The 14,086-nt window shown below is 43.7% G+C and overlaps 2 protein-coding genes across 2 annotated transcripts; both read left to right on the forward strand.

Annotated features, from left to right (window-relative positions):
* Positions 1 to 179: 179 nt before the first annotated feature.
* Positions 180 to 10,869, forward strand: dia (diaphanous related formin 1). Its single transcript, XM_076692971.1, has 16 exons — positions 180 to 625; positions 1,180 to 1,261; positions 3,779 to 3,961; positions 4,034 to 4,332; positions 4,992 to 5,301; positions 5,380 to 5,726; positions 5,813 to 6,104; positions 6,182 to 6,553; positions 6,644 to 6,786; positions 6,852 to 7,119; positions 7,186 to 7,425; positions 7,487 to 7,741; positions 7,829 to 7,993; positions 8,085 to 8,328; positions 10,158 to 10,239; positions 10,511 to 10,869. The coding sequence occupies exons 2-16, from the start codon at positions 1,226 to 1,228 to the stop codon at positions 10,530 to 10,532; spliced, it is 3,258 nt and encodes a 1,085-aa protein (XP_076549086.1). The 5' UTR covers positions 180 to 625; positions 1,180 to 1,225; the 3' UTR covers positions 10,533 to 10,869.
* LOC117600990 (uncharacterized) lies at positions 8,335 to 9,828 on the forward strand. The gene has a single exon (XM_034317153.2). The coding sequence runs from the start codon at positions 8,367 to 8,369 to the stop codon at positions 9,573 to 9,575; it is 1,209 nt and encodes a 402-aa protein (XP_034173044.1). The 5' UTR covers positions 8,335 to 8,366; the 3' UTR covers positions 9,576 to 9,828.
* Positions 10,870 to 14,086: the final 3,217 nt, after the last annotated feature.

The following is a 14,086-nucleotide window of genomic DNA, read 5'->3' on the forward strand; positions in this document are numbered from 1 at the left end:
CTTCTATCTGATATTTGTTAATATTTATTTAATTATTATTTTTAATTTTACAATTGTTTATTAATCAAATTATTGTTATATCTATTGAAATTTTTGATGTAAATCGATAATTAGATTTTTCTTTTCATTTCTGTATTACCGGCACAGAAATTTGTTTCGAGGAAAATGACGTTCGCAGTTCGTTTCTAATTGGCGCTGTTGTTCGCGCAACGTTTTCTGGCGTGCCGTTCGTTCTGGCTCGGCTATTCTTTTCACGAATATTAACTGATGCGACGGCTTTTTTTTCCTTATTACGTATCACCTGGTATCAGTGGTTTTTCAATAAGTTATTCGTTTCTTCAAAAGTGTTTAAATACTACTTGATAACCTAGCAATTCTTATCCTCAGGAGGTTGCCTCGCATTGGCAGGTGTTTCATTGTCATAACGGCTGAAATGAATATTTTTCTTTGGAAAGGTCATTTCGCTTTCCTCGAGAAATTGCAAGCACTCCTCGTTTGGTCTACGGCAAACTGTTAAAATACACTGCCGATTGATTTTAATATACTCTACGAATGAATGCAAGCGACGTGGAATTCGTGGTTAGCAAAAGTTTGTGTTGCTGTGTAAAATTTTAAACGAAACAGAGTAAGTAAATCAGTTATCAAAACAGACAACTTTAATATTCATAATAGTAAATAAGTATAACGTATTTAACTTCTCTCTCATCTTATTCTTTTCTGTCTTTCTTCACCTTATTCTTCATGGTCATCAACATTTCTTTAACTTTCTTTAACTGTAATATTATACTGTTATGCTGTGAATTGATTCAAATAAATAGATTATAATCTCTTTCGTTTCTTATCATTTTATCGTGTTTACATAATATAGTTTTCTACTTTCACCGTTCTGTATATTATTGGATATTATAAAATATATAAGAGTAAAAATGTGTAATCTTTAAGATTTATACTGAAAACAATAATATGTTGTGATATTTTTAACAGTTTATTTGAACTGCCTTCAATAGTGAGATCATCTTGGTACCACCTGTTGATTTACTTCCAAGCTTAACATCTTCACTTCCCGTTAAGTTTAATATGTTTACATTTAAACAGATGTTATAGGTTAAAACATTATAGAAACATTTGCCAATATAACTGGTTAAAATTATCTTCATAAATTCTTTGTTATCGTTACAGGAGAGAAAATGTATAGCAGAAGGTAACGATTAAAGAAGATCAAACTATGGCCAACAGAAAAGACAAATCGTCTGCAGGTTTTGTAAGTATCTAAGGATTTGATATTAAAAAGTATATATCAATGCGATAACTGTGAAATAACATGCATAACGTGAAATCTATCGCGTTTGATTATACAAAATGATTTAGTTGCAACAGAAGGCAAAGTTTGAAGTCAATGTACTTTCGACTGCCGCTTTTGTAACGCATTCGCGCTTTCAGAACGCATGGAATTAATTGGATAACAAGGTCGTGCGAGATCGAATTAACGATGAACAGGATAATAGAGACAATAGGACACGTTAGAAGTACAGAAAATTACGTGGAAGCGCATTAAATGTAAATGTCAGCTGACAGCGATACGACGTCATGCGTAAATGTATGTTAGGCTTCCTGTCCTACAGTTATCGGTTGTTTAGCAAAGTAACGCGATAACGAAAAAAAACTCCACTTGAAATAGGTTTCAGTTTCAAGAACAAGTATCGAATGGTATATAAGGTTTCGTAAGAACGAAGGTGGTTCGCTTCTGTTCTAGTCTGACTGTCGTCTAAAATCGACGATGACCATGTTAAGTTTTCGAACATGGTCAAAGATACAAAAAAAACACATGCTATTCCATACGAGACTGGATGGTGAATCGTCCAAGGTGAATTGTCCCATGCATGGAAAAGATTACGTTCTCAAAAAAGTGTTGCAGGCCGTGTAAATATTAGGACAAGGTAGCGAATTATCATGGTCGCTACTTTAACGAGCGTTGAATTCTTTCGATCTCACAACCGTGTTTCCTTTCCCCTTCTTTCTCTGTTCGATCAACTCGCGCGGCAAATCGTCGATTCGACGAAATTCGATGAAAGCCAAACGCACACAGAGGCGCGAAGTAATCGTTTGAAATGAGAATATTTTCAAGAATTCCCGATAGACCGTGGTATACTAAAAACCGGTCTTTCCTCTCTTCGCGTTCCATCAATGGTAACTTTCAAATTTTCTTCCCGATAATTCGACGAATCTAACAGTCGAAGAGATGATAAAACATGGAAAAGAAAAGGGAACGAAAGGAACTTAACGCGGCCGTCGGTCGCGCTCGATTACATCATCGACCGTTCATGCAACTGATCTCATCCGCGTGCGCAACTTGTTCTTTTTTTATTGTTTTCGTTGGCGAAGAAACGAGACCGTTGCATTTAGAGATGCAATCGCGTTAGATCCGCGACATTTCCCGCGAAACGAGCCCCGTTCAGATGGTAGATACTGCTAGCTTTAAAAGTGGTTCACGCGGGTCGATGGGCGCTAAACAGGGCTCCAGATTCGACTCTGTTACCTGGCGAACAAATCATTCATTTTACTTTCTTTGTTTATCGTTTTATTGTTGTTATCGCCAGAAAATGTGCTTCCGTGCTCTGGCGGCAACAGTTTTATGCGAATTACCGGAGCCTTGAGCTATTCGCGGCTATGACACACTTGTTCGAGCGGTCGGTGACGTCGAAAGCATAGGACGTGAGTCAGTAGAATCGATGACGGTCGTGTGGAAGCGTTACCGATCGCTAACGTCCAAATATAATAATTGGCTACCGTTCGCGTGGTAACCGCTTTTTATACGTAGAAACAGATGGAAGAGGAAGAAGCGGAGGCGTGAAGAAAGTTAGCGAGCTAAGCGATAGTCGAGCGATAAGCAACGGGCCATGGCACGGAGAAACGGTTCCTCGTTCCGACGATGAACATCGAAAGCCGCGATCGCAGCCTGTTATACGCGACTCGATTTGACTGTTGGCCAACTCTACGACCGGACGTGGGTAGACTGTCCAGCCAGTTAGTACGCAAGCGCGTTTCTCCACCAAGTCTCCTCGAACCAACGCGATCCCGATCTTCTTCCCTTCTTTCGGCTCGTTCGATGACTCGCCGGTGATTCCGTTACCTCGATCTCGCCTACAATCCTATTCTCGCCAGTCGATCGGCGATCGATCACGGAAAAGGAATTCGATAACACTGAGGCGGATCTCTTACCTTCGCACACTTCTCTTTATCTTTGCCGATAGTGGAATGCAAGGTGTGACGTTTGATAATATCATGATAACGTTCTCCAACATAATTAAAGAGGCGCGCACGATATCGCGTATCAGTTCGTGAACGAGACATTTCGAGAAACAGGAGGATCGGCTAATTGTGAAATAAATCGTGAAGAAGGTTTTTCGAAAGTGTTGCCGAGTTTCGATGACTCGCGTTGTTGACGCGCGCAACTGTCATCACCGAAAACAAGACATCGCTCCGTTCGTTGGTTTAAACAGTTCGATTCATGATTACGGATTGGGTAAGATTTTATCCATTTTCCTTGAACTTGTCGCAAAGTAGATAATAAGAGAGAGAGAGAGAGAGAGAGAGAGTTTTGGCCGCGATTATCGACCTTGATTACTTATGTTAGTCGAAAGGCGATCGAATGCCGTACGCGTACATAGCTTCCGCGTCCGAACGTCCGGTAGAATCGGATCACATTGCGGTTTGGCAGTGCCGATTACGCGGCGAAAATACCTCCGATTAATTTAACGAGTTTCATATTATTTTTCAGCTGGATACATGGTTCGGCCGACCAAAAAAGTCCGGGCGTGGAGGTGGGGTCAGAAGTGGTTCGGGAAACAACACGATACCCCGGCCCCACTCCGGCGATGATTTCAACGAGATCGAACAGCAACGTTGTATCATCGAAAGGATGGATAAAGAAACGATGAACGACAGATTCGAGGAGATGTTGGTGAGTTCTCGATCGTAGCAGAAGAATGCAGCTAATTGAATACAATACTATAATATCCGTTTTTGCTTAAAGGCCAACATGAATCTCACGGAGGAGAAGAAGGAACCGTTGCGCCAGCAGTCGGAAACGAAGAAGAAGGAAATGTTGGTGTTGCATTACAAAGGTAGCATACAGGAGAACAGGTCAAAGTTCGATAAACCGGCGGATTACATACAATATTTGGCGCAGCCCGACTTGAGCGTTAATAAAATCTACAACTGCGTCGAATCGTTGAGAATAGCGTTGACCAACAACCCCTTGAGTTGGGTTCAAGAGTTTGGAACGAAAGGATTGAAACAGGTTTTAGCCACGCTCAACGAATGCTATCGAAAGTAAGTATTCTTAATCAGAGGACAGCAAAAGAAAAAATCGTATCATTCTGTCGTCGCATAGGTATACTCGATATTGTCCTATCAAGAGTTTCTAATGTTCGTATTGTTCTATTCCAGTGCCTTCATATCTTACGATAGGTAATTCACGTAAAAATATTCTATTCGCTTCAATTTTATTAGCAATTTAGATTTTTTTTTTGATGCATCGTTTCTTTTTTTTATTCCTTAGCTTTCGATATGGATGCGTGTGTACGAGTGAGCGAAAGAGAGAGAGGGAGAAAAAGTACAAGATGATAGGCAAGATTGTCCAGATCCCGAATTTTTTAATTATTTTTTAATTACTTTTTAATTTTTTTACGCTAGCAATTGATCTGTTTTTTCAGTGAAATATTGCGGTTACTCGTAGCGTTACATAGCAGGAGGACGCATAGTTTCTGTTAGTTTCTGTTCTTTGATTCTTTTGCATGATACATCACCTGTCTGTGTAATGCTGCGTGCATCGGTGCTGCTCGACTGATCGAATGAATTTTTCTCGCTTGTTTCATTTCATTTCGAATAGTCGTGCAGCTTTCGTCGAACGATCGTTAATTATTTATTTATTTTATTTTGTCCACCGAAGTTGTCTATCTTTAAAGAGACACTTTTCTATCCTGTGACAGCGACACCCGGTACGAGCGTATCCAATACGAATGCATCCGATGTTTAAAGGCCATTATGAATAACACGGTTGGCATAAAAGAGATGTTGGCCCACCAAGAGGCGCTCACGATCGTGGCTAGATCGTTGGAACCGACGAAACCATCGGTCATGTCCGAGGCTGTGAAACTACTGGGCGCGGTTTGTCTTATATCCAGCGATAGTCATAAAAAGGTCCTAGACGCGATCACTATGAACGGAGAATTTAAAGGTAGAGAGAGATTTCTACCGATAGTGCAAGGACTGATGAACAAGAAGAACGAAAACTTGAGAGTATGTGCTTTTCGTTCTTTCTTTCTTTTTTTCTGCTCGTTAACAGATGTCCTGAAAGAATCTGCGTTCTCTCGATAGGTGGAGTGCCTTCAGTTGATAAATTCCATCATCTCCTCGGCCGAAGAGTTGGACTTTAGGTTGCATTTGCGAAACGAAATTATGCGAGTCGGTCTAGCGGATATTTTAGAGACGTTGGAAAAAGACGAATCGGAGGATTTAGCGAGGCACTTGAAGATCTTTAGCGATCATAAGGAAGAGGACTACGAAGAGTTCGTGCAGAGGTTCGATCATGTTCGATTGGAACTGGACGACGTCAACGATTGTTTCGAAGTGATTAAAAACATGGTAATGGAAACGTCTGCTGAACCCTACTTTCTGTCGATACTTCAGCATCTCTTGTTCGTCAGAGACGACGCGTTAGTGAGGTACAAAAAAATTTAGAAACATTGTTAGTCAGCGAAAGAAATGCGAGAAGTCCAAGCATCGTTATATCTTTAATTTCCTTCGACAGGCCGGCGTATTATAAATTAATAGAAGAATGCGTGTCGCAAATAGTGTTGCATCGTTCAGGCTGTGATCCAGATTTTAGCGCGACCAAACGTTTTCAAATCGACGTGCAACCTTTAATAGACACGCTAGTGGAAAAGTCACGAGCTGAGGAGGAAAGACGGCTGGTCGAAGTGTCGCAGAAATTGGAGGAAGCCATAGCCAGTAAACAGGAAGCTGAAGCTAAACTTCAGCACGCGGAAAATAAGATCAGGGAGTTGGAACAAGGATTGGGGAGGCCGGCTGGAAGTAACGCGGTGGGCTTCGAATACTGTCTACTTATTAATTTTATTCGGTTTTTTTCATTTCTCATGGGTACACAATTTATATGTAGAAAGGTGGGGTGGGTGCACCTATCGTACCTGGGATGGGACCTCCGCCACCACCTCCACCCCCTCCACTTCCGGGTGGTCCTGGCTTACCGATGGGAGGAGGACCACCACCTCCTCCGCCTCCACCGTTCCCAGGCATGGGAGGACCGCGTCCACCACCCATGCCCGGATCCATGGGACCGCCGCCGCCACCTATGCCAGGTATGCAATCTGGACCTCGTCCACCGCCGATGCCAGGAATGGGCATCGGTGGACCGATGCCTCCACCGATGATGTTCCCAACTACCCAGGCTGCGCAACCATTACCTCACGGAATGAAGCCGAAAAAGAAATGGGAGGTTGAAGCTCCATTAAAAAGAGCCAATTGGAAAGCGGTGAGCATCGCTACACGCTTATCATTTTTTCTGTTAAAGGTCAATGAAATGATCATACTTACAAAATGTACTATATACATCGTGTCTTAGATTTTGCCGCACAAGCTTACCGAGAAATCTTTTTGGACGAAAGTACAAGAAGATCGGTTAGCGAGTCCCGAGATATTGGACGGACTGGTTCAAAAGTTTGCGTCCAAACCGACTGGAAAGAAGATCGACGACGTCGTGGACAAGTACGTCGAATCACCTTGCAGTTACATGGACAGGTTTTTAACGAGATTTAATGTTCGTTTTGTAGATCAGCTTCCTCGAAGAAAGTGAAGGATCTAAAAGTTCTGGATGGCAAAGCCGCGCAAAATATTCTAATACTTTTGAGCGGCACTCTGAAGCACATGTCGTACGAAGAGGTGAAATCTTGTTTGCTCAAATGCGAAGGACCCGTTATCTCGGATAATATACTACAGGGATTGATACAGTATTTACCACCACCCGAACAGCTGTCGAAATTGCAAGTTTACAAGGATCAGTACGATGACCTGACGGAGGCCGAGCAATTTTGCGTTACCGTAAGTATTCTCGTGTAATCTTGGAAAAGGAAGTTGCTTGGATTAAGTGGTATTGCAAAACGACAGATAGCGACGATCAAAAGGCTATTGCCAAGACTGAGGTCGTTGAGTTTCATGCTGCGATACGAAGAACTGGTGCAAGATGTGAAACCCGACATAGTAGCGGGCACGGCGGCATGCGAAGAGGTGAAGGGTAGTAAAAAATTTGCTAGAATTCTTGAGTTGATCCTGTTACTTGGCAACTACATGAACTCCGGCTCGAAGAACGGCCAAGCGTTCGGGTTCGAGATCAGTTTTCTTACGAAGGTATGTTGATCACCGATGATCAATCGTTGCAGGTTGAATATCGATCTGGTTAATGTTTCAGTTGACCAGCACGAAGGACGTGGATAACAAGCAAACTCTTATGCATTATCTGGTAGACACGATAGAACGAAAGTTCCCAGAGTGTCTTAGCTTCTCGGAGGAGTTAGCGCACGTGGATAGAGCAAGCCGAGTTTCCTTGGAAAACGTTCAGAGAACCTTGCGACAAATGGATTCCAACATACGAAATCTCGAGCAAGATTTGTCGAATGCCAAAGTTCCTCAGTCCGACGATGATCGTTTCGTCGAAGTTATGGGCGTATCCTTTTTCTTCCTATCGATATCGATGATTACCGAGTGTATCGTTAACGATTCTGAATAAATTTTCCTTAATGACATTTCACAGCCGTTCGCGAAAAAAGCACGCGAATCGTACGAGGTGATGCAGAACATGTTCAAGAATATGGACGGTTTGTACAGCGAAATTTCCGAGTTCTTCTCTTTCGACAAACAGAAGTACACGATAGAAGAGTTCTTCGGTGATGTAAAAACTTTCAAAGATGATTTCATAGTAAGTGCGATCGCGGAAAGAGAAAAGAAGGGAATGCGATTGTTAACGGCGTTTTTCTTAACTCACGCTGTTGCCGCGGTGTTTTTTACAGCAAGCTCAGAGGGAAATAATCAAATTGAGAGAAGGCGAAGAGAAGCAGAGGAGAGCGAGGGAAGCCCGCGAGAAGGCAGAAGCGGAGAAAGCGGCGAGGGCAGCGCGGAAACGCGCTCTCGTCGACATGAACGCGCACGAAACTCAGGAAGGCGTTATGGACAGCTTAATGGAGGCTCTGCAAACTGGTTCCGCGTTCAGTCGACCGGATCAACGACGCAAACGGCAAACGCGCGCCGCTGGTGGTAAGTTGTACTGGACCGTGTACTCTTCGACGATATCTATGAAGAAGGAGAATGCGCGTCGTCGAAAGTTGCATGTCGCTAAACTAATGTACGAATCGAAAGAAGCCGAACGACGACTCGCGTCTAAGGGGGAGGAGAGCGAAAGCGTAGTTACCGGGTCCCTCGCGGCACTTACGACAGATCCTGATTTCCCGCGATACAAGACACCGGAAGACAACCAAGATCTCTATAAGCAGCTGTTGCTCGACCAGGCGGCAAAAACGCCCCGACCGGAGAGACGGTTCTCTAGGGTCAGCTCTTTCAAGAGAAAGAAACAGGACGATATCGCGTGCAAAAAGATTCGTTCCGATCGTACGTCGATCGAAGAAACTCCCAAGAGGGACGTTACCCAGGCGTTAGGTCTGCGACGAGAATTCGAGGAGAACGAATTCTCATCGAACGATTCGTTCCGGTATCTAATGTCAGAGTCTCGCGTTTGTTACGACGAAAATCGTCGCGTCGTCGCCTCTTATAAATCCGTCATGGACGAATTGAAAAGACACGCGTCGAGCAACGGCCTGGGATCACCGTCTCTCTACAAACAGATACTGATAGGCGAAGCACTGAAACTGACACCGGTCAAGCAAAGGCGCGTTATAGTGAGTAAGAAACGTAAAAGAAACAGCCTGGTGCGCCGTACCGTCAGAACTCGCAGACAGAAGCATTCTAAATCGAAGCCGGCCAGAAGCGCGCGCAAATCGTTCGGTTACCTAGGCAGTCCACCTAGCGCAAGCGTGTCTTTGATAGTCCCACCGCTCGAGGACGCTTCTCTTCCTCCCGCGTCCGATACCGCGCTCCACAAAATATCCCGATCCGTCGACGACATAGCGATGAAAATCGGCAAAACGATCGCCTCGCCGTTCAGGCTGTCACGTGCGAGAAATTTCGACGATGTCGCTCGATGGAGAGACGAGAATCAAAACGACGTATCGACGCGACGATCGAAGAGTAACTTTTCAAGTCCGAGACGTTTCTTTCGAGATAGAAAGTCGAGCCTTTTCCAGCAACACGAATCTACCATTAACGCTTTCGAAGAATTCCGAGGATCTTTTATAAACGTTACCGACGCGACAGCAACGACGACGCCAAAGACTACGACTGTATCGCCGTCTGAACTGAAACGCGACGATACCCTAATGGCCCCTGGGAACAACGGACAGACAGTTCTAAAGAAAAGACATCGAAGAAAGATTTGGAGATTTTGGTAATCGAGTGGAAATCATTATCTAGATGCGACGCGTTAAGACTGATTTTTAATAAGTTCCAATGGAACACGGTTCCACGTTGTTATAAACAAGACTGCTCTCGATGCTGTGATCATTGTATTTTTATATCGCGACAAGACTGAACAGATTTTACATGTACGACAGGGTTATTTCACGCGTTTCCTATTCCCTTATCAAGAATCTCGATACACTTTTACTGACATTGTAATTTTTCTATTTTTTTTTTTTTTCAAAACTGCCCAACAGGACCGACTGCCACGGACTTGTACATACACTTTGTATCGTTACCTTGTCGAGGAATTTTGAAATTAAAATTACAGAAAATGCGCGTGAGCTTGTATCGATCTGCTGTAATCGTATTCGTTTGTAAATATCGTAATATGTTTGAGTAAATAAAGAGATTTGTTGCACCATCGACGGAAAAGATAAATTGCCTGTCACAAGCAGGTCGACCTAATCGGGATTATCGGTAAATTAGGGTATTTAGAGATTATTGGGACCGAGAGCGATTTCGAAAGCACGAGGTATCCCGTTTTAAATATATGTTTTTCTTTACTTTTGCAGCAGAGAGAAGAGCTCAGCTCAATAGAAGTCGATCGCGTACCGGATTAGTTGGAACTGGTTTACTGGGAAGAGAACTTTCGACGTAAGTATCTGGCGACGTAAAGACGGAACAGCTTGTCGTCGAAAAGTTTCCGTACGACGAGGAACGTTTGCTCGTTTCTCGTAGCCAACGATGCATGCATGATACACGTATCGCGGTCGTCGTGTACATTGGCTTACGATTATCGTTTTATTGCAAAAGGTATGCTCGTGAATAGCGAACACGTTCGCAAACAAGTTGAAACAACCATCGTGAAGGAAGGATAGAGGGATAACTCTTGAAATAATATGTTGCGTAATGTTCATTGTTGCAGAGAACTTTTAAGCTCGGCGTAATCCATGGAATAACCCGTTTCCGTCCTAAACTCGAAACTGTGATGGATCGAATCTTCGTTTTATCGATATTGCGATAAGAAACCGGTGAAACGAAATAGTAAAACGTTGGGAAACGCTCGAGTAACGACGACCTTTTCGCGTTAACCAGATGCGTTTCCTTCGAGTTACGATAACTCAACCGGCAATGTCTTCCTTTTGTTGGCCGAATCTTTTAGAAATAATGTGTAGTAACGCGCTGGCGTGCTATACGATCAAGAAACTTGAGGAAAAGTAGATGAAGACAAGAGTGACTCGCTTAGCTAATTTTCTGTACAGTCTTTCTTTTTTTTTTTTTTTTTCTATGAAACGAACGATCGATTTTTCTATTTTTTAACACGTAATATCACGCTGATATCGCAGCGACGACGTAAACAGCATTTTCTGTGAACGCGAAATAAAACATATTGTACATACATGGATATATGATATATACAGAGGTATACGTCCGTAGACACGGATCGTGTGTCGTCGGGTGGTCGCGTAAGGTCCCGTTTTCGAGAACATTGACTGCGAATACGATACGTACGGCTTCTTTTAGCGAATATTAAGTCTGTCCAGTTTCCGCAAAAATTTTTAAATCGTGCCAAATTCAGGAAAAATATTGAATCATTTTACCCTAAACGAGATCGAAATCGTTGAAATGTAAAGAAACATGTTGGGACCGTACGCGTACGATTAGCTGCAGTAACAAAGACCAATTTTATTTTTCGAATCTCCTAATCGACGACTGTTTATATTGTACCTATTAATTATCGAATTTTAAGGCAGTTGTATCTATATTGTGAATATGTGAATTTAGATAGCATCAATACACATTACGATCAACATAATCGACCGTCGTGCGTTTTTATTTCGCGGCGAAAAATATTTATATCGCAACGATATAGCGTGATTCATTAGTTGGATGCATGTTCGATAGATCGATAGAATCTCGCTCTCGATTGGTACGAAAATCACGGATGCAAAGTATGTCGCGTGCGTGCACGCGCGCCTCTATCGACGCATTGGCGTAACCACGTGATTAGCTTGCCGCGAACGAGATATCGTTGGATGGATAGACGCGATCGATAGTACGGGGCGTAAGGGGATTTCGTTCGATTCGACTCGAATCGAACGTTGGTCGTTAAGGGTTACTTCCGGGTGTAAGTAGCGAAGACGAAGAAGGAAGCCTTGGAACTGCTGCTACACCAATGTTCCTGGTCTCTGTATCACGTGTGTGCGCGTGCGCGTGCGCTTGTACTCGCACACCTGCGGGAGAACGGTTGAATCTATCTGCAGGCGAGGTCGCATATTCGGGCGAGCAAACATGTATCCCGTACCTTTCCCGACATACGCGTGCCGTGGGTGAACCAATGCGCTGCCAAGAAACAGTAACAACGTGTTTCCAGTGTTTTCAAAGTTTTCGGTGTTACTTCGTTTGTGTCGTGACTCACCGATTCCTGAGTCAACCTTCGGGAGCTGGTTACGCGTTCCCGATCTCGATACCGTCGTCGATACGATACGTTTTCGACTCGGTCGTAAAGCTGTGACACGAGTGAACGCGCGAGCCACATACGCTTGCCCGCCCATTCAACGAGACTTTTAAACATTGAAGTATCTCGAACCGATGGCTCGTGACGCGCCCTTAATCAGTCTCGTCAACGAGAAGGAAAACGTGTTCGTCGCTTCCATCCAACGTCGAAGAGTCGACGGTGCAACATCGTATCTCGATCGAACGACCAGTCGGCTAAGAAGTTTAGATTCTCGCTTCTCGTGCGAATCGATTCGCAACGCTCTTCGATCAGGCGAATCGGTCGTTGGTTCGTAAACGTTTCCGTCGTTTAATCCGGTCGTCAAAAGGAACAGGAAGTTTCGAGCTTTCGATCTTTGACGTGCTTTGATCGATCGTTGAATCGTGTCACGTTTCAACGGTGAAACGTGTCGCGCGACCCATATAATATGCAAAGGATACAATGAACGTCCCCATCGTGTCGGGAGATATCGTCGACGACGATGCCCACAAGCCGCGTTTCATTCGGGTAAGTAAGAATCCTTTCGATATATTCTTGTTGGTTAAAAACAAGAATATGCGTTGGGTGTACGCGCGTATGTCAGTGTGTATATTCATAAGGTAGACGGTCGATCAAATAACACCGTCATAACAATGATTCATCCTTCGTTATTGATTTTATTTAAATTTAAAACTTGATACACTTGTTCAAGTATTTCGACGAAATCTCGATTAATTGGAAAGCGCTGCTACTAAATTTCTTTGCCGAACGTAAGCGGTGCGCCATCTTTGAGGTTATCGTTGAACAACAAAGGTTAAATATTTTACGCGATGATAAAAAATGAAACAGCGGGATATTTCGATTATTTGAAAATTTCTCGTTATTTTGATGCGCTTCGAAATCGATCGTTAGTTTATACGATAGACGATTAGGAAAGTGAAACGCGGAAGATCGAATTCTTCAACTTTCTCCGTTTATAGCCATAAAATAGCTATTTGGTGCGTTTCATCTTCCGCAGAGGTATTAGAGTGAAGAATTGAATTCGATACATTTTATAATTTTACGATCATCATATCGAATTGAAAAGCTTTGATAATCGTAGAAATAATAAAAGCAAAAGTTTAAATGGCACATAGGGAGGTTATTAAGTTGAGCGCGAGGTTAAAAAAGTCGAAACTAACCGATGTTACGCGAACCGAAACGATCTCAAACGAAGTACAGAGCGTCGAGGCGAAGTTTGCCGAACGATGGAAAACGTTGACGATGCCGATCGTGACAAAGAGGAAGCGACTAAGAAGAAGGGGAAAGAGTAAATCCCGATCGTTCTGTAACTAGAATACGATGGAAGGTGAGCAACCGGTGGGCCGTGTTGGGCGCTAAGCTGGTGCGCGTCGATCGCCGCGAGTCGACGGTGATCCATAAATCTTCTCGTTCTCTCTTCATTTCTCTCTCTCTCTCTCTCTCTCGACGCGTCCCTTTCCCCTCAGCCCGGGAATCGCGATTCTCGCCTTTCGTTCTCCCTCCTTTTTCGCGAACGCAATACCGTTCGCCAGCCCTGGGAATTCCGCTTTCCCGTAGAAAAGAAACGCACCACGGAAACATCGAACGCGTACTTTCGTCTCCTCCGTGAGTTTTCGTCGTGCCCAAAGTTCCTGTCGCGAGTGGAATGTGTACATAGTTTTCCCGTCGATCAGACGGTACCAAGGCATCGCGCAACGCGCTATGTAATCGAAAGAGAGACGCGCATCCGGTCGCGACTGCTTCGAGACAGTGCATTCGAACGGACGTTGTTCACCGTACAAGTGTACGTCGATTCGTTTTAAATTTTCTATCGAACGTAGTACGTGCGTGCAAAGCAGGAGGTGAAGGAACGTCAGGGATCTGAATGCAACGACACGAACGCGCAGCGATCGAAACGCCGGTCGCGAATCGGACGGTTAAGTCTTTGCGAACGTTCTATTCACCCGAGAATCATGCTGATCCTTCCGGATTTAAGGTTACAGGTAAAAAATCAATCACGACAGA

This window comes from Osmia lignaria, chromosome 16 (assembly GCF_051020975.1).
Source record: "Osmia lignaria lignaria isolate PbOS001 chromosome 16, iyOsmLign1, whole genome shotgun sequence".
In the NCBI taxonomy this organism is placed as follows: Eukaryota; Metazoa; Arthropoda; class Insecta; order Hymenoptera; family Megachilidae; genus Osmia; species Osmia lignaria.